Source organism: Lagenorhynchus albirostris, chromosome 2, assembly GCF_949774975.1.
Source record: "Lagenorhynchus albirostris chromosome 2, mLagAlb1.1, whole genome shotgun sequence".
Taxonomy (NCBI): Eukaryota; Metazoa; Chordata; class Mammalia; order Artiodactyla; family Delphinidae; genus Lagenorhynchus; species Lagenorhynchus albirostris.
Genome location: NC_083096.1, coordinates 72,986,387 through 73,011,975, shown reverse-complemented (window position 1 = coordinate 73,011,975; position 25,589 = coordinate 72,986,387). Strand labels below are relative to the sequence as shown.

The 25,589-nt window shown below is 46.8% G+C and overlaps 1 protein-coding gene across 1 annotated transcript; it reads left to right on the top strand.

Moving 5' to 3' along the window:
- Positions 1 to 984: 984 nt before the first annotated feature.
- Positions 985 to 24,611, top strand: PRCC (proline rich mitotic checkpoint control factor). Its single transcript, XM_060135934.1, has 7 exons — positions 985 to 1,718; positions 12,199 to 12,246; positions 14,877 to 15,443; positions 17,692 to 17,787; positions 19,704 to 19,847; positions 21,866 to 21,931; positions 24,169 to 24,611. Exons 1-7 carry the CDS (start codon positions 1,248 to 1,250, stop codon positions 24,253 to 24,255), a joined length of 1,479 nt encoding a protein of 492 aa, XP_059991917.1. The 5' UTR covers positions 985 to 1,247; the 3' UTR covers positions 24,256 to 24,611.
- Positions 24,612 to 25,589: the final 978 nt, after the last annotated feature.

The window sequence follows — 25,589 nt, the reverse complement described above, 5'->3', positions numbered from 1 at the left end:
GACAGGGAAGGACAGCTGCAGAATCACGGGCAGACATGTGTGCGCTGGAAAAGGACACACAAACATGGATGGATATAAGAGGCACTCACAGAGACCGATTAACAAGGTCACACACAAAGTCACACGAATACCAAGCACGGACACACAGATACAAAGGACATATGCACATAGAGATGGACTCAGATGATGCCTCAGATCTGTGAAGGGGTATCAGATGTAGCTGGCCCCCTTATCCCACTGGGCTGAGGGGAAAGGATTAACCTCAAGTACCAGGTTCTGCCTTCCAGGGCCCTGCCCATCTTTCAGTCTCACTGCAGAGAGAGGTTAGGACCCAGGCTGGAAGGGCTAGGTGTGCTCCTGGATATGCACCTTGGTCAAGGCGAGGGAGATCACTTACTCCCTCTTACGTCACATTTATTTCAGCTCTGAGATGTTTTTAATTAGGCCTGAAGTCTTGCTTCTTTCTGGCTCGCAGCCCAATTCCGTACAGGTGTCTCGGGCCCTGGCTCTTCTTGGGGTGTTTTATTCCAACTAGGGGTTTCAGTGGCTTCGGAAGCTTCATCAATTCATTTACAGACCTCTTTCCCTTTAAGCTATTTTCCCTCAATCCGTCACCTTCCCAGACTCCCTCTCATTCCCAGCCTCACTTGCAGTTTCTAAGAGCACTACGTCTCCCATAAATCTTAGCGCCCAGGCAGCTGTTTTAGGGAACTTCAAGTACCGAAATGCTCTCCTATCCGTCTCCGTGACTACCGCGGTGACCGATGGGGCTTGTAGTTACCTAGGAATTGTCAGGAGACCAAAAAAACTACTCATCCCAGGAGTCCTCGTGTCAGAGGCGGGTTTACCTCCTGTCTTTCTCCGCACCCCTTAATCCTTCCTCGGACTCCAACTCCCGCCGTGCCTTGCGCTGAGCTCCCTGCGGCGGAGAATGGTGCTGTGGCCAAAGTGTTTTCTGGGAGTTGTAGTTCGTATATTGGTGAGACGAGGAGGAGGTGGAGTGACTCGGCGGCCATTAGCTGTGTGTAGTTGCCCGGGACTAGGAGCCTAAGTGGAGAGGGAAGGCTTATTCGGTGGAAATCAACTGTGGGCATGGGCCTCTACCGGGGCTACCCCTAGAGTACGGAGAAGGCGGGCTTTTTGGTTCACCGCCCCGCTAACTAGCGGGGCCCACTAGGCCTCCGGACATCCCCGGTGTCAAGTAGGCCTCGTCTGCCGGCAAGGGCGCCCCAAAGGCGGGAGGCGCCATGTCGCTGGTTGCTTACGCCAGCAGCGATGAGAGTGAGCCGGATGAGGCTGAGCCGGAGGCGGAGGAGGAGGAGGAGACGGCAGCCCCTACACCTGGGCCCACTTTAGGGGGCTTGTTCGCTTCTCTTCCCGCGCCCAAGGGTCCGGCCTTGCTGCCTCCGTCCCCCCAGATGCTGGCCCCAGCCTTTCCCCCGCCGTTGTTGCTGCCCACACCCACCGGAGACCCCCGGCTCCAGCCTCCTCCCTCCTTGCCTTTCGGTCTGGGAGGCTTCCCTCCACCTCCAGGCGTGAGCCCGGCTGAAGCGGCGGGAATTGGGGAGGGGCTGGGATTGGGGCTGCCCTCGCCCAGAGGCCCTGGCCTCAGTCTGCCCCCCCATATCGGCGGGGCCGGGCCCCCCCTGGGGCTTCCCAAGCCAAAGAAGAGGACAGAGCCGGTGAAGATTGCGGCGCCAGAGCTGCATAAGGGGGATGTGAGTATCTGAGGAGGGCACCCCCAAACTGCGCATTGGGTTTGGGCATGGGCTCAGCTGTAGGAGGGACTTGTGGAGATTGCGAGACTCTCTCCTGTAAATGCATCCGTTGATTCCGGAGCGCTGGATTCCTGGTACAGTGCGATGAATTGAGCTGAAGTTTGTCGGCTTTGGGGAGTTAGGGTATTTGTCCATGCGGGTTTCTTCAAGCTGGATTCGCCTGCAGAAGGGCCATATACCATCACCTGGCACTGACAGGCCCAGGCCTAGGGACACTTGGTTCCACTCCGCCTTGTTGCATCTTCACCGCAGCCCAGTTTTTTTTTTTTCCCCCTCTTTCTGTCTTATACTGGGAACAGCATAAAATCTGGCACCTTAGGTAACAGGAGACAGGATTCCTGAGCCCTTGCTGAACATTCAGGACTAACCTTTTCCTTTGCCTCTGAACTTAAAAGCATCAGGCTTCGGAACGAAAAGGATAGGAATCCTGGATTCTGTGTTTGAGGGGAGTTAGGGAAGAAATTGAGTATGTGTTTAGTACAGATCGTTTACCAGGCACTGGCCCTTTCCTTCAATTGTTACAGAACTCTGGGAGATAACATTCTAATTTTTACAGATGAGAAACAGGTGTCCAGTATGCATGATCTTACCTGGCAAAGGGCAGAGTGAAGATTAAGGGTTTATCTGAACTCCAGGCCTGTGCCTCAGTTTCACGGTTTAGGTATTTCTCAAGCCTAGGTGAATTAGGACATTTGGGTCCTAGAGAGGCAACCAAGCTCTTGTCGTTTTCTGAATGTTGTATCAGAAAAATTGAAGGCCTTTTCTGGGGTGAGCACTTTGGGGGATAAAGGAGACAGCCTAGGGGCAGGTAATACTTTACAGTTATTTGGAGTTCTTTCCATTCTCTCTCTTCTAAAAGGTTAATTGGGTCAATCCCTGGCTCACCTTTGGTAACCCTCTGAGAGAAGCTGATTCTTGCCCTTTCTTTTTTTCAGACTCTGCCTGGAGGCTATTTCTCTCCCCCCACCGCCCCCCCCCATGTATTAATGTTCTTTTCCTCACCTCTTTCAAATCTTGGCTTAAAAGACACGTTCTCGGTGAGGACTTCCTAGCCGACCTATTTAAATTGCAACTTCCTGTCACATGCTCCTCCCCACCCCACTTCTTTTATTTTTCTCTGTAGCACTGACATCTAAAATACTATACCACCGTATAGCATACTGTATATTTTATTTGCCTTTCTCCTTTTGCTTGTATACAAGCTCCATGAAGATAGGCTTATTGTTTATTTTATTCGCTGCCATATCCCTGGTGGTTAAAACAGTGCCTGGCACAAGCTAAATACTACCTAAATATTTTGAGTGAATGGACTCAAATGAATATGGATTCTTTATAGAAGGAGTTTCCAGAATCTCCTTTACTACCTTGTTACAAACTTTTTTTTTTTTTCTTCTTTCTGTACACGGGCCTCTCACTGTTGTGGCCTCTCCCGTTGCAGAGCACCGGCTCCGGACGCACAGGCTCAGCGGCCATGGCTCACGGGCCCAGCCGCTCCGCGGCATGTGGGATCTTCCCGGACCGGGGCACGAACCCATGTCCCCTGCATCGGCAGGTGGACTCTCAACCACTGCGCCACCAGAGAGGCCCTGTTCCAAACTTTTTTCCATATCGTTTCCCCCTTCTTTCTCACCTGAGTTTGTCATTTCTAAGTTTAGTTTCCCAGAAAGGCTTGTATTGCTCCACTGAAACTTAGTTTGGTCTTGATTTAACCTGGAACAAAGGAAAGTCCCTGAGTAGGACAGAGGAAAATAGGTTTGTTGTTTGGGGTGTTTTCTTTTCACAATTTTCCCACCAACTTTTCTCGCAGCCTAATTGTTACATCTGGTGGAAGATGGCACTTTAAACCTGCCTCCCTCCACCCTCCACAGTGACGGTGGAAAGGCTCATTTTTAGGTCTGCAAAGGTAGCATTAAGAAAAGTTGCTGGGGGCTTCCCTGGTGGCGCAGTGGTTGAGAGTCCGCCTGCCGATGCAGGGGACACAGGTTCGTGCCCCGTTCAGGGAAGATGCTGCGGGGCGGTTGGGCCCGTGAGCCATGGCCACTGAGCCTGCGCGTCCGGAGCCTGTGCTCCGCAACCACAGAGGCCACAACGGTGAGAGGCTTGCGTACCGCAAAAAAAAAAAAAAAAAAAAAGTGCTGGTAGAGGCTGTAGAATCTTCCATTTAGGCTGGCTGAAGTGGCAGAAAACTCTGAGGACTTCTAACTGTCCCTCCTTTGTGAGTATAATTTACTAAATTCCTGAGGTGAATTCTGATGTGGATAATTAAAATAAAGTCAAATCCTAGCCCTTAGCTGGTTCAGTTTCCCATTTTTGTTCTGTTCAAGTTAGTATTTTTGTTTTCTGAACATATAGTTCCTGGGAAGTGTAGCCTAAGAGAGTTCCAAGGTGATTAGGTGAGGGTGACTTTCGCCTTTGAAATAGTTGTGGTTCTAAGGCCCTGTGGTTCCAAGCTCTGTGTCTTGTGCTTATTGGACTCTCAGTAAACATTTGAGTGAATGAATTAGGTTTCCTTAAATAATTTCCCTTTAGGGTTTGGTGCTGAAGTAGAAATAATTACTCTGAATTTTCATTCATTTGTTCGTTCAGTATTGAGCCGCTTCTCTGTGCCAGGAGCTAAGAGTACAGTAGTGAACATGATAGATCCTGTCACAAAAGGAGTTTATGGTCAATGTGGGGGAGACAGACAAGGAAATAGATTTTAGGTCAAGTCAGAGAAGAACCATGATAGAGCTGGTGCCATGGGAGCACTCCTCTGGGGCACTAACCCAGTTCACAGGTTGGGGAGGCTTCCAGGAGGAGTCGATGTCTAAACTTCAGAGATAAGACAGATGAGCAGAAGGTAGCCAGAGAAAGGGGCGATGGAGAGGAGAACATCAGGCAGGGGAACAGAATGTACAAAAGCCCAGAGGTGAGAGAATGAAAATGCTTTGGGGGAACCTTTTGTAAGGCACCATGGCTGGAGCGCATGGGTGGGCGGGGCAGTGATGAGAGATGAAGCTAGAGAGAAAGAGGCTGAGGCTAGATGATAATGGGCCTTGGAAACCATGCCAAGGCCTTTGTACATAATTCTAGGGTAGTGAAGAGCCCTTGAAGTCTGAGCAGGAATTCTCTGATCGCAGGGTGCTGAAAGATCTGGAGGGAGCAAGACTGGCAGAGAGTGTGAAAGATGATGGCGGCCTGGATAAGGGAGTAGCGGGGGCTGGAGAGAGCTGGAGGCTCCAGGTCTTTTTCTGAGGTAGACGTTTTAAGACTAGGGAATTGATTGGGTGTCATGGGTGAAGGAGAGGATTCCCGGCTGATCCCTTGCCTTTTGGCTCAGGCAGCTGGGAGGGTAGTGGTGCATTTAGGGAATACAGAGGCTGAGCAGATTGGGGATTAGATTTAATTGGTTACAAGTATCAGAAACCGCTCCTAGCTGGCTTAAATGGAAATGCGTCATAAGTATACTGAGGTACCTTGGAAAGGGCCTGGAATCAGGAATTGGAGATCTGTCGGAGACCCACACAGCTTCTCTGCACATTTGCTTCATTCTTCCTTGTCTGCAGACCAGTTTCCACTTCTCAACTTTTGTTGCAGGTGAAAGATGGCCACCCATACCTCCTTGGTTTTTAGTTTCTTCCTTTTAGTGATTGGCTCAGATTGACCTACAATCTCAGTCCCAGTTCTGGTTTTCCAGGGGAGAGGATATGATTGGTTTGGGTGAGCTCATCAGTCAGCTGCAGTCCGGGGACAGGGTGGTACCAAATTTCTCTCTCCAGGTGCACTGCAAAATCAAATTCAGTCAGCTTTTGACTTCTGTGAGGAATTAGGAATGACCCATAAAATGGAGAACCATCCTTTCCTTTTCCCTTCTTACTGTTCTTTTTCTGAACAGTGGTTTATTGTTGATTTTGCGGGCTTAGGGGATGCAGACTTCTAAAATTAGGATACCAAAAAAACAAAATTAGAAGAATAAGTTTGCTCTAAGAGTTTTCTGTCATATAGTGTGCATTACAACACAAATAGAAATTTTAGGGTTATCTGGATCAGTATTACCCGTCCTTTTAGATTGTTTACCCAGGTAGTGGAAGATTTGAAGCTGTGAGATTGCAAGTTCACTAATTTTGCTCATTTCTGTTAGCCAAGTAATATAAGAGTAGACTGCGGTGGATTTAGCTAAGATTTAGCCCTAGATAGAAAGGGAAGGAGGAGCGCCCTAACACCTGTGGGGCACTTGCATAGTGTCCGACACGGTGCTGGGCACTTGAGCGACTCTGTAAGCTAAGTGTTACCCCTAGTTTACAGGTGAGGAGATAGGAATTTAGAGAGCAGAGCTAAAATCACACAGTTTGGGAGTAGCAGAAGTCGTATTTGTACCCAGGGTGTGTTCTGTTCCTTTCTATCATAGTGCCTACCAAAAAGATAGAACCACCTTGAGCAACCGGAACTATGAAAGTGATACGATGAGCAGTGCAAAAGTGGGAGAGAAAATGATGTCCTAACTGAAGGGCAGATGTAAGAACATATTTGAGACCAAAGGGTAGAGAAGTTGATGAATCTAGCTAATTGGGATAATAGCAGAGAGGAGTGTAGAAGTGATTAGAGTTTGGAGCCTGGGGGTAGGAGAGGCTGTGCTTGGGCCCTGATTTTCTTCTTGGCTCCTGGCCCTGGCAACTAGTGATTGCTTTTTTGGAGAGGGAGTCTGTCAGAACCAGAGCCTGGAAAGATAAGAGGGAGGCTGCCACGGGGAATGAGGCTCTGATAGATTAGCAGATCCCACTGGGCCTGGCTTAATGGAAAATGTCTGTTTCCGTTCTTGCTCAGCAGTCTCTGGGTGTGTGTGTCTTGTCACTCTTGGCAGCTGGAACAGAGAGGACAGTGGTGGCCATTGAGGCTCAGGCTCTAATGAGGCCAAGAAGAAATACAATACTTTCTTCTTAAGAGACACAACCGGTTTGTGTCTCTAAAACCCGGGAATGCCTGTTCTGGCCCAGTGTACTTCTTCCAGCCCTGGGTGCTCCCGTATCTCTAGCATCACCCTTCTTTCTGGGTCTAATGAAACAGACCCACTCAGATCACCATTTGCTGGTCTTTAGCATTCTCTAGGAATTGACTCCACAGCCTCCATTTAATATACTCCTGTGGAAAACAGTTTGGCAGGTCCTCAAAAAGTTTATTAGAATTAGCATGTGATCCAGCGTTTTCACTCCTAGGTGAAAAGAATTGAAAACGGACTCACACAGATACTTGTATGCCAGTGTTCACAGCAGCACTACTCACAGTAGCCAGTAGCCAAAAGGTGGGAACAGCCCAACTTATCGACAGATGAGTGGATAAACAAAAGTGTGGTATATACATGCAATGGAATATTATTCAGCCTAAAAAAGGAATGCAATCTAGTACATGCTACAACATGGATGGACTTTGCAGACATCATGCTAAGTAAAATAAGCTGGACACAGAAGGACACCTATTGTATGATTCCATTTATATGAGGTACCTAGAGTAGGCAAATCCAGAGATAGAAAGTAGAGTAGAGGTTACTGGGGGCTGGGCAATAAGGAATTATTGTTCAGTAGGTACAGAGTTTCTATTTGGGATGATGAAAAAGCTCTGGAAATAGTGGTGATGGTTATACAATATTGTGAATGTACTTACTGCCACTGAACTGTACATTTACAAATGGTTAAAATGATAAATTTTATGTTATATATGTTTTACCATGATAAGGGGGAAAACCCCAGTATACTCATGTGCCTCTCACCATCAAGGAAGTTCTTGTGTCTTAGTTAAATACTGTATTTAGGCTAAGCCCATTGCTTCTAGCTGGTTCCTGATAGAAGCTGAATTAATTTTCCTTTTAACTGCTCCAAGACAGCTGTATCCCCCCGACTCCAACCCCTACCCTGTGACTGGAGGATATGTGGCACATCTCTTAGCTTTTGGCTTATTTATCTCCTCCTTTTCGGTACTCTGAACTGAAGTTTATTTTTTTGTTTGAGGTATTTGGATAATTCCTTGCTGAGCTTTCCTTTCGCTTCCTGTTAGTTTTCATTCAGGCCCCCACATGCCCAGAAGTATTTTGAGTGGCATCTAGGCCTCTTTTCATAGTGAACCAGTGAGTCCTGTGTTTCCAACCTCTTTAGTTGGCTAAAGTTAGTTCAGGGGGCAAGAGGTGGTTCTCATTCTATTTCCTCACCCTCCCAATGGCCCTGGACTTCCTCTGTGGCCCTGGGTAGATTACTGAATGTCTCGGAGTCCTGTTTGCCAGCTTTAAGAGGTAAAGATTTATTTCTACCCCTCGCTCAAAGATGAATAGTCATGACTTAAGAAGTGTTTAGGGGCTCAGCGCATGTTTTTGAGGGTCTTAGTGTTCTGTTTTAGGGAGTCTGTCATATTTTGTGCCCGTCTTGAGATGGTTTATAATGGAGTTCATTAGGTTAGTACAAAACGTTCAAAGAAGGATGATTGTGAGTAGCCATAGCAGTTCTCTAAATCCAGAATTAATAAGGTGTTCCTAAAGTCTTTGTACAGTTTGTGTGTGTGTGTGTGCGTGTGCGTGTGTGCGCACACGTGCTTTTAAACTTAGGTTGGAAAAAATAAAACAACTTAGGTTGACAGTGTAATGGAAACAATCTGACATTTAAGGAAAAATTGAATTTTCTTCCCACAGCTGATCTGGCCTTCAGTTCTATTAGCCGTGGGACAGTTTGCCTACACTTTCAAAGTAGCCACTTTCTGTTTGTCACAGGATCTGAAAAATAAAAGTATGCTTGTACAATTTTATAAACGTAATCATCTTAAACTTGATAAAATTTTATTTTCAGATTGTTTCCATTGGACGTATTGCCTTAGATGTTAAAGTTTAAATGTGCCTGGGGACTTCATGAAAACCTTGTATACCCCATAGTGAGGTGGCTCTGTGTGGTCTGCTGGAAAGGAGAAAAGTCTTCACGGTCAGAAGACAAGGGAAATGGTCAGTAGCCCCTGAGGCAGTGGGAGTTTGGAACAGAGAGAAAAGGTCAGAAATGCTTGGGTGTTTGGGGCTTAAGCCTTATTCTTCGGTTGTGTTTGACATCTTGGCAGACCAGAGAGAATAGTAATCCTTGAACTCTGTTAAGAATTTTAGTTTATATACATTTTCATGGATAGTAGCTCATGCAGTCTTTAGAACAATGTTGTGACATGGATAAGTATTATTGCTAACTGAGGCTTGGGGGGTTAAATGGCTCTTTGGGGATCCTCCCAGCCAATGAGTGGCAAAGCTGAGATTCAAACCTGTATTTCTTTTTTTTTTTTTAACATCTTTATTGGGCTATAATTGCTTTACAATGGTGTGTTACTTTCTGCTTTATAACAAAGTGAATCAGTTATACATATACATATGTTCCCATATCTCTTGCCTCTTGGTCTCCCTCCCTCCCACCCTCCCTATCCCACCCCTCCAGGCGGTCACAAAGCACCGAGCCGATATCCCTGTGCCATGTGGCTGCTTCCCACTAGCTATAAACCTGTATTTCTGATGTTGTGCCTTGTGCTCTCGGCTGTTTCATGTGGGATCTGATCAGTGTGGATCTCAGGTCTGGACACGCACAGCTCAGCTGCAAAAACGTGACAGGTGTTGCTGCAAAAGCATGGGAGCCTAAACTGATTCAGATCCCGGTTCTGCCGTGTACTAGCAATTATTTAACCTCTCTGAGCCTTATTTTCCTTACCTGTAAAGTTGAGATAATAATGCCTACCTTGAAATTTTATTCAGGATTGAATAAAAACTTGTGAATAAATTGCCTGCCACATAGTAGCTACTCAGCAAATGACTGTCCTGTCCTTTACTGCCCTTTCTCTTACCCCCATATTTAAGTACTAAGACAGATTTCTCTTTTTTTAAAAAATATATATTTATTTATTTTGTTTATTATTATTATTTAATTAATTATTTTTTGTGTGTGTGGTACGCGGGCCTCTCACTGCTGTGGCCTTTCCCGTTGCGGAGCACAGGCTCTGGACGCGCAGGCTCAGTGGCCATGGCTCACGGGCCCAGCCGCTCCGCGGCATGTGGGATCTTCCCAGACCAGGGCACAAACCTGTGTCCCCTGCATCGGCAGGCGGACTCTCAACCGCTGCGCCACCAGGGAAGCCCTGTTTTGTTTATTTGTCTTTGGCTGTGTTGGGTCTTCATTGCTGCACACGGGCTTTCTCTAGTTGTGGCGAGTGGGAGCTACTCTTCGTTGCGGTGCGTGGGCTTCTCATTGCGGTGGCTTCTCTTTGTTGAGGAGCATGGTCTCTAGGTGCGTGAGCTTCAGTAGTTGTGGCACACGGGCTCAGTAGTTGTGGCTTGCGGGCTGTAGAGCGCAGGCTCAGTAGTTGTGGTGCACGCGTTTAGTTGCTCTGCGGCATGTGGGATCTTCCTGGACCAGGGCTCGAACCCATGTCCCTTGCATTGGCAGGCAGACTCTTAACCATTGTGCCACCAGGGAAGTCTAAGACAGATTTCTCTTAACAGGTTTTTTTAATACTACAATTGGCAGCAGTTAGTAATTAAAATCATTGTGTACTGACTACTTTGAGGTAATATCGAACTGTAAGATAGGGCCTTGGCTGTCAGAGTAAAGGGAAGAATACGCACGTGAAAAATGTAACATTTACACAGCAAGCACAAATGAATCATTGTTAGCATGCCACCCCAGACAAATGAATAACTTAGGGACACAGAGTGAAAAAGAGCAAGGTGAGCTTCTTCAGAAAGACTTCAGGAGTTTCGAGTCAGGAAGTACAGAGTGCAGACTGACAGGAGAGTGAGAGGTGTCAGTGACTCAGGTAGGGGAGAGGGAGTAATAAGGTGGGGGACTTACGTGAAAGAAAGCACAAATGGAGGATCAGCCAATTCTTTGAGGGGATGTTGGAACCACACTTGATGCCCTTATCTTTTTACTGCCTTTATTACAGTTATTTGGGTACTTGTCATTCTTCTTAACTGGACTGTAAGTTTCTTGAGGGCAGGGACTTTTTTCATGTCATGGCACACAAGAAAATCTTTGAAGCACAGTGGGGGAAGTGGTACAGGCTGTGCCTCTGGAAACCAGTGGGCCAGGACTCTACCTGCTCCAAGCCCTGCCTGATGCCCTGTGGGCTGAGTGGGTCAGTATCATCATAGTACCTATAACCCAGCCATAGGACACCAGCTGGGAAACTCTGTCTACGGTGCCTGGCACAGTGTCTTGCATACAGTAGGTTCTGAGTAATGATGATCAAAAAGTCCTTGTAGCACACAAATCCAAAAAGGAACCTGTGGACTTCCCTGCGGTCCAGTGGTTAAGACTCTGTGCTTCCACTGCAGAGGGCGTAGGTTCGATCCCTGGTGGGGAAACTAAGATCCCGCATGCCATGCGGTGTGGCCAAAAAAAAAAATAAATAAAAATAAAATATAAAAAAACAAACCCCCCCCCCAAAAAAACCCCAAAAGGAACTTGTGAGATATGAGGGTCAGTTGAGAAAGACAGGCAGAGGATTTGAGTTCTTTAGAATCTTGGAGATGAATAGGATCTTAGATTCTTGCCTAATCACCTTTGTTTACAGATGCCCCAAACCAAGGTGCTAAGAACAAATGGAAAACTTTTAAGGTTCTCAGTTTGGATATTAATTTTTTAAAATAAAATGTGAAAGCTTGCACTTCATATGCCTTGCATCTTTCTGATAGTTGGAGATGCTGAGGAACTGGTATTGAGCTAAAAGTTTAGACATTTTTAGTGTGAGAGCTTGTATTAGAAACAATCCTGATGAGTCAGAGGAGTAACACAGATGAGCTCCCTTCTTGCTCCAAATTCGCACAGTCATCATTTGCTTGCCTTCTTCCTGGACACAAACAACTCTGTCTGGCAGACAATAGATCATACTTCGAGAGGGAATGGATTTCTCCAATGGCTTTGACCTTTAATACCTCATAGAAGAGTAGTTAACATACCACTTAATCCCACTGGAGTTCCCCAGCCCTGTGGTTATGTAGTCTATATAAGTGGTTTTAGAAGTGAAACTGAGATTGGGTGAGATTGTGGGCCAAATCCCATTCATCTTCTAGTGGACAGATTTATAGGAAGAAGAATGGGTGTAGCTTTTTCTTTCCACCAAAGACTGAATGGGAGGAAGTAGTCTTAATTTAAAGGACTAGAAATGGATGCTAAGAAGGCTGTGCAACAGGTCTGGAGGTATGGGAATGAGTAACCAGGGGTGGTCAACGCATACCTTGTTTTCTGAAGCCGTTTGAGAGCAGGAAGGAAGCTCTGCTTTTTGGCTGGTTCTGGGGGGTGCATCTCGCTTACAGAGGAGGGGCTCGGACAGGATGATGGCCCCTGTTGTCCAGTCCTTTATTTGTGCTTCATTTAATGTGGGTGCTTCTCCACTGTCCTTAAACAGTGAGGCCTTATTCCATTTCTTTTTCTCTTAGTCAGATTCCGAGGAAGATGAACCCACAAAGAAGAAAACTGTCCTTCAGGTAAGCTTTGTGATGTAATAGAAGCCATTTCTTCTCTTCCCATATTGCTTCCTGAAAGATGGGAAATTTCCAGGTCAGGCGTAGAGCAAATGCAAGTATTGGACGACTGCCTGTTTGGGTGTAGTTTTGTTTTCCTGATAACATCAGACCTCGTGCTTCTCTACCCTCTCCTGGCTGTTCCCTGGCTTCAGCGCACTGGCGTCTCTCCTAGAGGACAGGCGTGGTAGGGAGATGAATTGGAACTCAATTTGATTCATTACATTTCAGGTAAAAGGATTATTTAGGAACGGTAGAGTAAATGGATTGGTCAAAATGTTGTTATGGAACATCTGAACTTTAAAATTATCCATCTTCTCCCTGTCTCATTTTTAACCTGGAAAAGAAACACTTAAATAGCACTTACCAGGCACTAAGTGCTGTACCAGTGTTTAACTGATTTAATCCTCCTAATAGTGCCTAAGTCATAGCGTTATTATCATCCCCGTGTTACATACAAGGAAAACGAGAGCTTAAGGAACTTGCCCGAGGTCAGACAACTAGTGGGGACAGAGCTGGGGTTCAGACTGAGGCAGTCTGACTGTAGAGTCCAAGCTCTTACCTGCTGCATTTGGCTGCTGCTCTGTCATCAAGACCAGAAGTCCTTAACCAGACAGTGTCGGGAGATGATCTTGCTGCTGTTTCCTGTTTCCCCTTGTCCCCGTGCCTTTATTCTGGCTCCCAGAAGTTTCTTCCTGTTCAGCTCCACACTCGGTGATTTATACACTCTCTGACCTCATGTTGATTATATGCCTCAGGAAGAGCAAAAGCAGTTCTGCCTTGAGACTTCCCTGGGGGCGGTGTAGTGGTTAAGAATCTGCCTGCCAGTGCAGGGGACACGGGTTCGATCCCTGGTCCCGGAAGATCCCACATGCCGCGGAGCAGCTAAGCCCGTGCACCGCAACTACTGAGCCTGCACTCTAGGGCCTGTGAGCCACAACTCCTGGGGCCTGAGAGCCACAACTCCTGGGGCCTGTGAGCCACAACTACTGAGGCCTGCGCGCCTAGAGCCCGTGCTCCGCAACAAGAGAAGCCACCGCAATGAGAAACCTGTGCACCACAACGAAGAGTAGCCCCTGTTTGTCGCAAGTAGAGAAAGCCGGCGTGCAGCAACGAAGACCCAAAACAGCTAAAAAAACAAAAACAGTTCTGCCTTTATAAGGTTGCTGTCTCATGATTTAGGTATATGATGCTGAAGTTGCTCCTTCCCCTGACTCTGTTAAGGTGTCACTTCCATGGCTGGGAGGTGTTAGAAGGACAAAGTCATGTGAAAGTTAGAAAGATAACTAGTGAGAGTGATGTTGTGTCCATATTTGTAGTGGGTGATGGAGGAGGAATCATGGAAGATACTGACTTGCTGAGACTGAATGAAGCCAGTTGTTCTCTGTTATCAGAATGGCTTCCTGGAGGACGTGGACTGGCAACTGAAGAGATGAGAGGACACTGGCTCAGAAGGCACCCCAGGAGTAAAAAGCAGTCTTCCAGATGGTAGGAAGAGATGAGTGCATAGAGAAACTCTGAGCTATTAAGGCAGAGTATGGACCCAGCACTGCCCAGGGATGTAGCCATGATCCCAGATGTATCTGAGAAGTCAGATACTTTGAAGGTAGCCTGAGGATGTGCTCCACCTGCCACCTCAGTCTGCTTTTTATGAACCTGAGCCTCTGGGGTCTACCAGGCTGAAATGACCCAAATCTGTGAACACAGACAGCAGGGAGAAGAGCCCATTTTCTGGATGAACAGTTCTGCCTGGCCTGCTTGACTCAGAAGTCTTATTTTACTCATTCTGGGCATTTCTTGGCTGAGAGAGCTGAGGTAGATGGGTACTCCAGGACGGTGACACAATGACCTTGTTCCATTCTCCTTTTTCAGACTGACACCTCCCTCAGCCCTGCAGTTAGGCCAAGCTGGACCTGTAGCACATGGAAAGCAGAATCCCAGAGATTCTTATGAATAATAGCAACTCTGGTTGGGCTGAGGAACACTGGATAGGCTGAGCCAATTAGCTTACAAATTGATAAGTTAAATGCATGACTCTGGCGTAAGCAAGCTGAATATACCCCATCTGTAGGGCTTTTCTTGGGTCGGGGAGGGAACTTCTGGCGGTATGTATGAATATCTTTTTTGGACATAGGCTCGCTCTTGACTTTGAGTGGCAATCCAAAGGAAGCAGGGAGTAGTCCCATGTTAAGAGGAACCGTTAGGACATAGAGGTTCAGTGATCAGCTGGAGAGAGCCCTGGGCTTTTTGCAAAGAGGGATGATGTATTTGCCAAATGTATTGATCATATTTGCAAAAAAATCAGAGTCAGGGAAGGCTTTGTGGCAGAGGGAAGTGGGGCTGGGTTGAGATGGATGAGGAAAACAGGGATGACATCTTACCTTGGGAGAAGCGGACAGCAGAATGGCCTGAGGTAGGAGGAGTCAAGTCCAGTTTGGATGACGTTAGTGGTCCGAGGTTAGACGGAAACAGGGCTGGTAAGATTTTAGGCTAGAGCACATATCTGTAATGCTTGTTCTTAATGTCAGTAGTATGTATCATAACATCTCACTTGTCATCTTTCTTCCCTCCTTACCCAAACCTGGGCTCACCAGGGATCCAGTGAGGGGACTGGTTTGTCCGCCTTGCTTCCCCAACCTAAAAACCTGACTGTGAAAGAGACTAACAGGTTGCTCCTGCCCCATGCCTTCTCCCGGAAACCCTCGGATGGCTCCTCTGACACTAAGCCCTCCAGACAAGCTTCTAAGACCAAGCCCTCTTCTCTCGCCCCTGTTGTGGGCACCACAACCACCACTCCATCGCCCTCTGCTATCAAGGCTGCTGCCAAGAGTGCTGCCCTGCAGGTGACGAAGCAGATCACGCAGGAAGAGGACGATAGTGATGAGGAAGTAGCCCCTGAGAACTTTTTCTCCCTCCCTGAGAAGGCCGAGCCGCCTGGAGTTGAGCCATACCCTTACCCCATTCCCACTGTCCCTGAAGAGTTGCCTCCAGGCACGGAACCAGAGCCGGCCTTCCAGGACGATGCAGCCAATGCCCCCTTAGAGTTCAAGATGGCAGCAGGCTCAAGTGGGGCCCCTTGGATGCCTAAGCCTGGGGATGACTACAGCTACAATCAGTTTTCCACGTATGGCGATGCCAATGCCGCTGGTGCTTACTATCAGGTGGGTAAGAGGCATGGAGGGCAGGCCAGGGAATGTTGGAGTACGGCCGTCAGGGAGAGCTTTGAGCCAGTGATACGGCCTCTGTGGCATCACTTTGGCTGAATTAATGAATCTTCTGGTGCCTTGGTTTTCCTGTACCTGTCAGGCCTCAAAACATACTACCTTTATGCTAAGTCTTGTAGTCTGATAGGTCGAAACACATAATTGACCCTTTTATTCTGAAAACAAAATGTCATTGTAGGAGCTGATGAAAGGTATAGGGAGAAAGTGGAAGAGGAGCAATCTCTAGTCTTAGAGATCCCAGGTAGCTTCTGCAGATGTGGGTGAGGAGGATAAGTGAACTGTGGCATAGACTCCTAGACAGCAGTGAGTCCAAGAAGAGTTCTGGAGGCGGGGAGTGCTGAGGACTGCAAGGGAGAGGAGGGACTGTGGAGGACAGGAGGGAATCTGGAGAGTCGAATGCAAAAGGGAATAAGGAGAATGGTGAGAGGCCTCGACTGAGTCACAGGAAGTTGAAGGGACTGAGGCAAGTCCCTGGAAAGAAGATGCTGGAGGACCATAGTTTGGGCAGAGATAGAGAATGGGGTTTGAGGGTGGTTTGGAGTTTGAATCTCAAACTATGTGAGTCTATTACTTAACTGCCTCTCTGAGTCTCAGATTTCTCAGCTCTAAAATGGGAAGAATACTAGCAACTTCAGGGTTGTTAGGTAGAATTACATTGGTTTAGCGTGCTGCCTGGAACATAGCAAATGCTCAGTAAATGGTTATGATAAGTTTTTATTCAAATGTTATTTGGAAGAGCTGTTTAAATTGTTCTATGTGGCCTCAGAGAGTGAGAATATATGAGGCCAGGTTGTAAATAGGTTTAAGAAAGACTTTTCCAGTGGTCAGAGCTTCCTGAGATGGAGAGGGCTCCCAGGAGTTCGGGGACTCACGGCAGTGGTGGAGGTGGAACAGAGGCCTCTGGCCGGTCCTGTGGCTGGGCAGCTGTAGGAAGTTTTCCTGCCAGCATGCGATGGTTTCAAGACTTCAGTCTTCTTCAGCCACTGTGATTCTCTGAATGGTCAGTGTTAATCTTATCTACAGTCTAGGCAGTGGGCTTTGAAGGCACTCTGTTCTGATCAAAGACCTTGAGAACTATTTGCCGTTAAACCTTGTTGTATCCTGTAGGCTGATCAGGGACAATGCATCTCCCCTCAAGGTTGTTAGAAGGAAGGAGGAACATGAGTGTTTTGATCTCTTTAGCAGGAGAAAAGAAAAAAAAAATCTTAAGAAACCACTAGTTTACATCCAGCAAATGAGTATCAGTTGGAATTCTGTATGCAGTTACGAACAGTATTGAGGTAATCTGTGCAAATTAAAGCACTTTAAATACACTAGGGGGCCCTGCAATTTAAATGTATGTTATTATCAATACTTTTAATGAAAATTAATTACTCTGGGTTTTTATGTATTATTTTTATTCAGAATTAAACCGTTATAGCTCACTATAAAGTGAATGTTTTTAGAGGAGCATTTCTTGGAGTTCTGGGCAAAGGTGGAAGAATTAGGAAAATGTGCAGGCAGGGAGGAAACAGTTTCTCAGCCCTGTGGCTGCCTGACTCGGCCACAGTAGGGCCCTTGCCCTTGCCTTCACCCCTCTTCCTCTAGGGTCCATAACAACATCTGGACAGCTCACCTCTAAAGGGAAATCATCAATTCCTGAACTAAAAATCTGGTAATGCAGACCTGGTTTGTTCCCAGCTTTGTAAATTCCATACCACCCTTGTAGGGGTTGATTTTTATCCGAGATCTGCAACCTCCCTGCCTGTTACAGGTGATCTCCTGTGTCCAGGGTGCTAGATAGGACGAGGAGCATGAATGGCATGCCTCACACCTCTCACCTCTGCTCACACTGGATTCTGCTGGGGTCTCACGAGCAGGAGCAGGGCTGAGGCGCAGTAGAGGTCAGGAGTGGGAACCACTCTTGGGAAGTGGCCAGGGGAGCAGGGGGTAAATTGAAGCCAGAGAGAACGTCTTTATTTCTTACCTCTCTTCCCTAAAAAATATCCGTCTGGATGGTGCCGATGACAAGAAAGTCTGGTTCTTGAGTTATAGGGTAGGTCCTTAGGATCTGTGCTTTTACTGGTCCATTTGAGGGTCTGTAGTGTGGGTGTGGGTGTCACCACTGCCTCTTTGATGAGGGTTTTCTTTGTCCCCTCTCCACTGTGCCCTCAGTTGGTGTGTTTTTTTCCCTCCTTGACTGCAGGATTATTACAGTGGTGGCTACTATCCCGCACAGGACCCAACTCTGGTCCCCCCACAGGAAATTGCCCCAGATGCCTCCTTCATCGATGACGAAGCAGTAAGTTAACAAAGCACAAGTGACCATCTTTAACCCCTGGTCACCAGGTTTCAAATCTGAAGCTAAAGGAAATTCTTTCTTTTTTTTTTAAACTACATTCACTTAGGATTAGGTTTGGCAACATATAATTGAGAAACTTCAAGTAATACTGGCTTATGTAAGGGAAGTTAACTTTTTTCTTCATAAAAGAAGGCTAGAGGTAGGCAGGCGAAGGCTGGTATGGCAGCTCCACAAAGCTGTCAGGGGTCCAGTCCCCTTCTGATCATTACTTTGCCCATCCCTAGGTTGTGGCCTTTATTCTTAGGGTTAGTGATAAGAATAAGAATGGGGCTTCCCGGGTGGCGCCGTGATTGGGAGTCCGCCTGCCGATGCAGGGGACACGGGTTCGTGCCCCGGTCCGGGAGGATCCCACATGCCGCGGAGAGGCTAGGCCCGTGAGCCATGGCCGCTGAGCCTGTGTGTCCGGAGCCTGTGCTCCGCAACGGGAGAGGCCACAGCAGTGAGAGGCCCGCGTACCGCAAAAAAAAAAAAAAAAAAAATTAAGAATGTAGCTAAGTCCACTGCCATCATTACTGCATACCAGGCAGCAGAGTGGAGAAAGAAAGTCACCTCCCCTTTTAGGAGACTTCCTGAAAGTTCCTAAGAACACTTCCCCTTCTGTCTTACTGCCTAGAACCTGGTCACATGGCCATATCTAGTTACAAGGAAATGGAGTCTTTTCGCTGGGTGGTAATGTGCCTAGCCGAAGTGTTGGGTTCATTCATACTAACGGAGACAAGGCGAGTGGATTTGGGGAGGGAACGGCAGCCACAGTAAATAACCCTGTGTTTCACATCACTGTGTTCCCTGCTGCTGAGCTTTTCCCCAACTCAGCACAAGGGAAGATGAAAACCCCATGTCCTGCGGCCATCTGGTCATGTTCAGGAGATAAAAGTATTCCATCTGTAGGGAGGTCACAGCCTATTAGGAGTGGGTTGGAGAAATTGGGGATTCTACCTCTTTGCATGCAAGTTCTTATAAAAATAATTTTCTTCTCACCTTTTCACAGAAAGATGTGCATCCCTTTGCAAACTTCTGCCTGTGGTTAATACTGTGTTCATCCACCTCCCTGTGTATATCCTCCTTGACAAGTTCAGTAGTTAGGCCCTTTTTGTTTTAAGCCTAGGAGGCAGCAGAGAGCTCATCCAGTGGCAAAAGTCAGCTTCTTATGGGTAGAGTGACCCCAGGAGGCCTTGCTAATGCTCAGACCACAACCTGGGTTTCATTGCAGGTTTCCGAGTGTTATTGAATTTAATTCCCCTTTGCTCACACTCCTTCTAGGCATATCTCCTGGTGACTTGTGGTGTGATGTTTTTTTGTTTTTTTTTTTTTGAGGAGGAAAGAGTAGCTGTCTCCTAGAAAATTTGCCAGGTCTTTTTTTGAGGCTTCCTCTCTCCCCATCTCTACGTTCTCCTTCTCTCATGTCTGGTCTGTTGTGCGGTCTGCTGATTTGGTGATACTGAACCAATGCGAAGGAACAGACATGTTAAAAGAACCAATTTTTAGAAGAGAAATCCTAAAATTTTTTTTTTGTACCCTTAATTTGAAAATAGTATGCAGTCCTTTTAGGCAGATACAATTTATAAATAATTTGAATACAAATTCATATCAGTGATTCTCTGCACTCACTTATGTTTGGGAATACATTTTGCCCTTCCTTTCCCTGAGGCCAGGAGAACCTCTGAGAAGTAGCCTTTCACCTGGCTTCAAGGCCACTTGGTAGGTGGCACAGTGAAAGGACATACTGCATAGAGAGAATTAAGGGTGCAATGGAATTGGGGAGGCCCAAAACCATTCCATAAACTCTGGATCCTTGGTGACATCTCCTGACCCCCTACCCAGACCCCCCACTCCTGAATTTTTTCCCCCTTTTCCAGTTTAAGCGGCTGCAGGGCAAAAGGAACCGAGGGAGGGAGGAGATCAACTTTGTGGAGATCAAAGGTGATGACCAGCTCAGTGGGGCCCAGCAGTGGATGACCAAGTCATTGACAGAAGAGAAAACCATGAAGTCATTCAGCAAAGTAAGTGGGAAAGGTCTAGTGGGTGGCCAAAGCAAAATCTGACCCCCAAACCCCATTGTTACTGTCCCAGCACCTTTAGCAAACACCTGTTCCCCTTGGTACTGGAGTGTACACCAAGCCTCCCAGATAGAGCTCCCGCCTTTCAGAATTTGCAGCACTTTGCTCTCCATCTGGGTGGTGGAGTCTGGTTACTGAGATTGGATGGTTGAAACACTTTCCTAACCTGCAGTTGGGAAGATCTCTGATATGTGTGGCTCCTTCCCTGGCTGGACGGGATCCATAGCTGCTCTTCCTTCTCTCTGCAGTCATATCCCTCTCTCCATTCTGTTAAGTTGGGACCTGGCACAGATATCTGTGAGGTGTGGGCACAGCAGAGCCTCAGAAGCCCTGGGGTCCTAGGTGCTGAGTGTACATGTCCTTCTCTCTCCTTTCTTTCCATTATTTATTGTAGCCAGCTGTAGTCTTTTCAGATGCTTTATGCCTCACATTTCCCACACCACACTCCTACCTTCTCTCTGCTAGTTTTCTTCAGTCAGTATGATGAACATCTCTTCACCTAGTAGCTGAGTACAGCAAATGTGGACATTTATGAGCCTGCCACAGGGGGGAAAATGTGGGGAACCCTGGATTCTAGCCGAGCACCAGTAAGGCCAAGGTCGGGCATTTTATTCCCTTCTCTATCCATTTTCTTTGCTTTGTTCTGTGGCCACAGATGGCCATCTGAGCCCCAGCCATTTGTTTTAACTGAATGTTGGCGGCCATACAGGACAGAGCAAAGGATTGTGGTTAGATCAGCATAGATCCATCATTGTTTACTGGAAAAACCACTTAGGAGAGCATGCTCTACTAACTGTGGGTCGAGAAGCATCATCACATAGTAATAGCTACTGTTGTCAGTGCTCACTGTGGGCCAGGAATGGAGCTGGATGTTTTATGTTTGTCATCTTTAACTGTCATATTAAATGATATTAAATAGCATCAAGGAATTGGAGTTTGCTGTTTTCCCAGGTCTAAGGTTTTTTTCCATCATCTCATTGTATTGAGCCAGATTGAAAAAAAAGGAAAGATACAGTTCCTGTCCTTGAGGGGTTTACAGTGTAGTTGAGAAAAAGAGATTTAAGGACACTTGAGTGTAAATGATTATGGTGCAAATTGATTACATAAGTGCTGAGGAGACTCCAGAGAGGAGTTTTGGGAGTTGGGTGGGGCTGATTAGGAAGCTTCTAGTCTGAGACAAGACTGGCAGAGGACAGAAAAACCGCAGAATGAAAGCCCAGACCAATATAGACTTTGACAGTAAATCATTTGCATCAAAGTTTGGTTAGGGGTTCAGTGCAGTTACGGGTGGAGGCTGGAAGACTGGAGAGAGGTGGGGTGATGGCGAAAATCTAATTCCAGGGAAGTTGTTTGTTGGCAGTTACTAGAATGAGGGACTGGGGTTTCAGCCAGAGGTGATTGATGGGAGAGAGCTTGGTAAGCAGTAGGTAGGAGATAGGCTAGACATCTGGCCTGACTGGGGAGAGGTGAACGGAGATGAAGAGGGCCTAAAGGGGAGATGGGCAGAGTGGGTGGTGAGAGAGTCTGGAGGGCAGGAGGAAAGGAGGGAGGAAGGTCTCCTGGACCCTGGCACTTCAGCTGTTTTAGACTGACTGCAGGCAGTAAAGCTGGTATCAAGTGCCCACTGTGGGCAGAACACCATGCTTGGTGCTGGGGGCGGGGTGGGGTTACTTACCAAAGACATGTAGTAGACAGTCCTGACCCCATAGGATTTCCAGTCTAATGGGGGTGTTAGCTGGCTATTTTAGGCAAGTAGTCTGAGCTTGGGAGTTTTGCATAATGGCTTTAATAAAAATAACTGTAAGTATACAGACATAAAAACAGCTCCAAGCTGACTTTTTCCCCCTAGGATTTGGGCTGTGTATAGTTGGTTTCTTAATGCCCAACCTTGCCTCATTGGGGCACGTGAGAAAGTTCCACTTTTCTTTCAGTGGGTTAATGATTGTTTTCTTCCCTTGCAGAAGAAAGGTGAGCAGCCAACAGGCCAGCAGCGGCGGAAACACCAGATCACGTATCTGATTCATCAGGTGAGAGGGCTGAGGGCCCTGGCCTGCTAGGCAGGATCCCTGTAAACCTGGGGATTTGAAGGCTGAGATCTAGGCTAAGAAGCTTCCAGCAGGCACCCTCCCCAGTTCTCCATATGGCCACTAGGTGGGGATGTGTCCTTCAGAATTCTCCTACTCTGCATCAGTCTCACTTTAGATAAGACTCAAGTACAGGTGCTTGGAATAAACTCTGTAAGTGAAAATTCAGATATTCAAAGCATAAAGGTAAGAGGGGAGTGAAATGGTTTATCACAGGGTTCTTTCAAATAGCAAGTTTATCTGATAATTTTAAAAACTTTAGGGACTTACCTGGTTGTGCAGTGGTTAAGAATCCACCTGCCAATGCAGGGGACACGGGTTCGAGCCCTGGTCTGGGAAGATCCCACATGCTGCGGAGCAACTAAGCCCGTGCGCCACAACTACTGAGCCTGCACTCTAGAGCCCGCGAGCCACAACTTCTGAGCCCACATGCCACAACTACCGAAGCCCGTGCGCCTAGAGCCCGCACTCAGCAACAAGAGAAGCCACTGCAGTGAGAAGCCCGCCCACCGCAATGAAAACCCAATGCAGCCAATAAATAAATTTTAAAAATTAAAAAAAAACTTTAAAGAAAAATTGGTTCACCAACTTTTAGCAAAACATCCACCTCGTGAGGAAGTTGGTTTTATTTATGTTCTCCATTTCTGTGGCAGGAAACATCAGTGCAAATAATTCAAAATTACAGATAATCCAGAATATCTTCTGGAATTAGAATATGTCTTGGTATTTATTTGATAGGACCTGGCAGCTTTCAAATATTCACTGAATCACTGAATATCTTTTCGAGACCTACTGTACTAAATGCTGTCAAGGGTACAGACAGGAATAAGACTCTTTCCTGGCCATTTCCCTGGGGAGTGTATATGCTGGTTGGTGATTTCTGTGGCAAAACTTGCTTTCGTTGTTCTTATCATATTTTCACATTCCTTTTCAGAGACTCCTTTGTACCCTTACCCTGTCTTATTGTTTGTAGGGAAAGAATTTGAGGGTAGGGTCTTTCAAAATTGTTTTAAATTTATTTTTTAATTATTTGTTTTTGCTAGCTGCTCCCCTGCAGGGTCTTTTTTTAAACCCAAACCCTTAGCACCCCACCCCATTCCAGGGGAAATGAGCAGGTATCAGCTAGCTTGCGGGAGTGGGGTTGAGGAGCCCCATTTCTAGGGTGGCGCTTGTACCTTCCCAGAATGCAATGTAGAGCCAGGAGTTGTTGCAGTCAGAAGGAGAAAGCATTAATTCTAGTTCCTTCCAGTCAATTTTTCACAGCTTCAGTTTATACTTGAAAGTGGTGTGAATTTCTGGGGTACCATATACACTGTATTCAACACAACGGCAAACTGTGGCTCCAGACTCAGGTATTCTTGGTTGGTGTCCTGTTTTGACCTGTCCAAGTCTTTGAGGCTGTCCTCTCCCACTTGGCTAGTTAGGTATCCAAGGTAGCCAGTTGTCTTTCTTTCAGATGCCAGATTCAGTTTCTCATTTGTCCATTTCCCACTTGAGCACCTCAGTTTTAATTCTAGCTGATGAAGGACCAGGATTCTTGAGTCTTTATTCTGCTTAAACCCTATTAGCTCCCCAAAGAGATGGTTTTTCTTTGCTTTCTCAGGGTCTTCCCCTTCTGCTTGAATAAGGGAAAATTAAATCTTTCAGGGGATTTGCTTTTTCCACCTAATTGTTTTGATGGGAGAAAGGCTCTATTTTTTATTTTTTAAAATATTTTATGTAACACTATTCTAAATATACATACCAATATTATTAAATGAAATAAGTTAAAAAAAGATGTCGGGGGTAGGAGTTTATTAATTTTTTTTTTAATTTATTTTTGCTGTGTTGGGTCTTCGTTTCTTTGCGAGGGCTTTCTCTAGTTGTGGCAAGCGGGGGCCACTCTTCATCGCGGTGTGTGGGCCTCTCACTATTGCGGCCTCTCTTGTTGCAGAGCACAGGCTTCAGACGCGCAGGCTCAGTAGTTGTGGCTCATGGGCCTAGTTGCTCCGCGGCATGTGGGATCCTCCCAGACCAGGGCTCGAACCTGTGTCCCCTGGATTAGCAGGAAGATTCTCAACCACTGCGCCACCAGGGAAGCCCGGGAGAAAGACTTTAAATTGGGAGGTGCACAGAGGCAAAAGAAAAATATTTCTCAGAACCTTAGTGTGACTCTCCCCTGCCCCTTCTTCCTCGCATAGGCTAAGGAGCGGGAGCTGGAACTGAAGAACACCTGGTCGGAGAACAAGCTCAGCCGCCGGCAGACCCAAGCCAAATATGGATTCTAGGGCTCTGGACCTGACTGCCCCCTGGATCTCCTGCTGCCCAGCTGGCCGGGCCCCCAGCTTCGTCTCTGGGACCCCAGCTGTTCCAAGCCCAGGATCTCCTTCCCTGAGGACCCAGCCCTCGCCTCTGCGAGAATGAACATATTTGATAGATTTTTCTTAACAAAAGTTAGAAAATTCAGCTCCTTTCTGTCTTGGAGCTAGCAGAGACTCAAGTGATGCCTCAGAAGGGGTTCTGAGTTCTTGGATGGGAGTTTTGCTCTCTGTTGGGTGTGATGAAATGTTGAACCCCTCCATCTTTTTTTTTTTTTTTTTTTTAAACCAGGGATGTCTGTTGAAATAAAACATTCAGTCTGACAGATACTGCCTGCCCTGACCCTTTCCTACTTTTAAGTGAGGTCTCTTTTTTTTGGACCCTTCTCATTTGTTATCCTGTCTCTGGATCTCAATATTTACTTTGTGTAAAGCAACCTCCAAACTATCGTGAGCTGCCTTATGATTACTTTGCATCTTTTCTGAGTACTCACCATCTAAACTGGGGTCATGGCCATTGAAGACTCTAGGAATTGTACCAACAATTTTGTATGGGACAGGGGCCTGTGATCCCAAATATGGAAAGTGTTGCTGATCTCGGGTATCTCTGAAGACTGGGGGAAGTCAAGGAGATTGTTTCTGTGACATGAAAGAGTTGTTGGACATGAAAAAGTGGTGAAATGCCTGTCCCTCAAGATGAGTCAGATTTATACTGGTTGTCATCGACCTGGGCTGGTTTGGAAGCTTTGCATAGAGCTTGGGGGCTAGATAGATCTTGGAGATTTCTGGACTCCTAGCTTTTTGCTTGAGAGGGAGGGGCAGGTTGGGTGGGTGGATGGATGGGAAAGGGAGGTGGCAGGGTCTGTGACTTGAGTTAGCTGTAGGGCACTGTGGTGCCCAGGAGCCACAAGATAGGTGGCATGATTCCCCCTCGATGCAAGGTTCAAGTAGAGATGGAAGATACCGGGTATCATTCACAAAGCAGCATGCAAATCCTACTGTAGACACTACTGAAACCTGTTGCTGAGGATACTGGGACTCCAGTAGGGCTTCACTGCCGTGGCTTCCTGCAGGAAGGGACTGTTAAACTCCTGCAAGAAGAAAAGCCCTAGATGCTAGGCAGAGCAGTGTTAGCTGGACAAAGATGCCTGACTCTAGTCGTTGCAGGTTCTGAATGGGGAAAACACTAGGAGGAATTGGTGTTTGACAGTCCTGGTGACAGGAAGGCTAAGGCCAGAGGGGCAGTTTGAAGAAGTGTGTGGTGGGGACTTGGAGTCTAGAAGAAGTGAGGAATCTCACCATGC

What these genes read in the sequence shown, in the direction of transcription:
- PRCC (XM_060135934.1), top strand. Translation starts at nt 1,248, where the DNA reads ATGTCGCTGGTTGCTTACGCCAGCAGCGATGAGAGTGAGCCGGATGAG. An exon ending in CCTTCATCGATGACGAAGCA is followed by an intron (nt 17,788 to 19,703) that starts GTAAGTTAACAA and finishes CCCCTTTTCCAG; the next exon opens with TTTAAGCGGCTGCAGGGCAA. An exon ending in CCATGAAGTCATTCAGCAAA is followed by an intron (nt 19,848 to 21,865) that starts GTAAGTGGGAAA and finishes CTTCCCTTGCAG; the next exon opens with AAGAAAGGTGAGCAGCCAAC.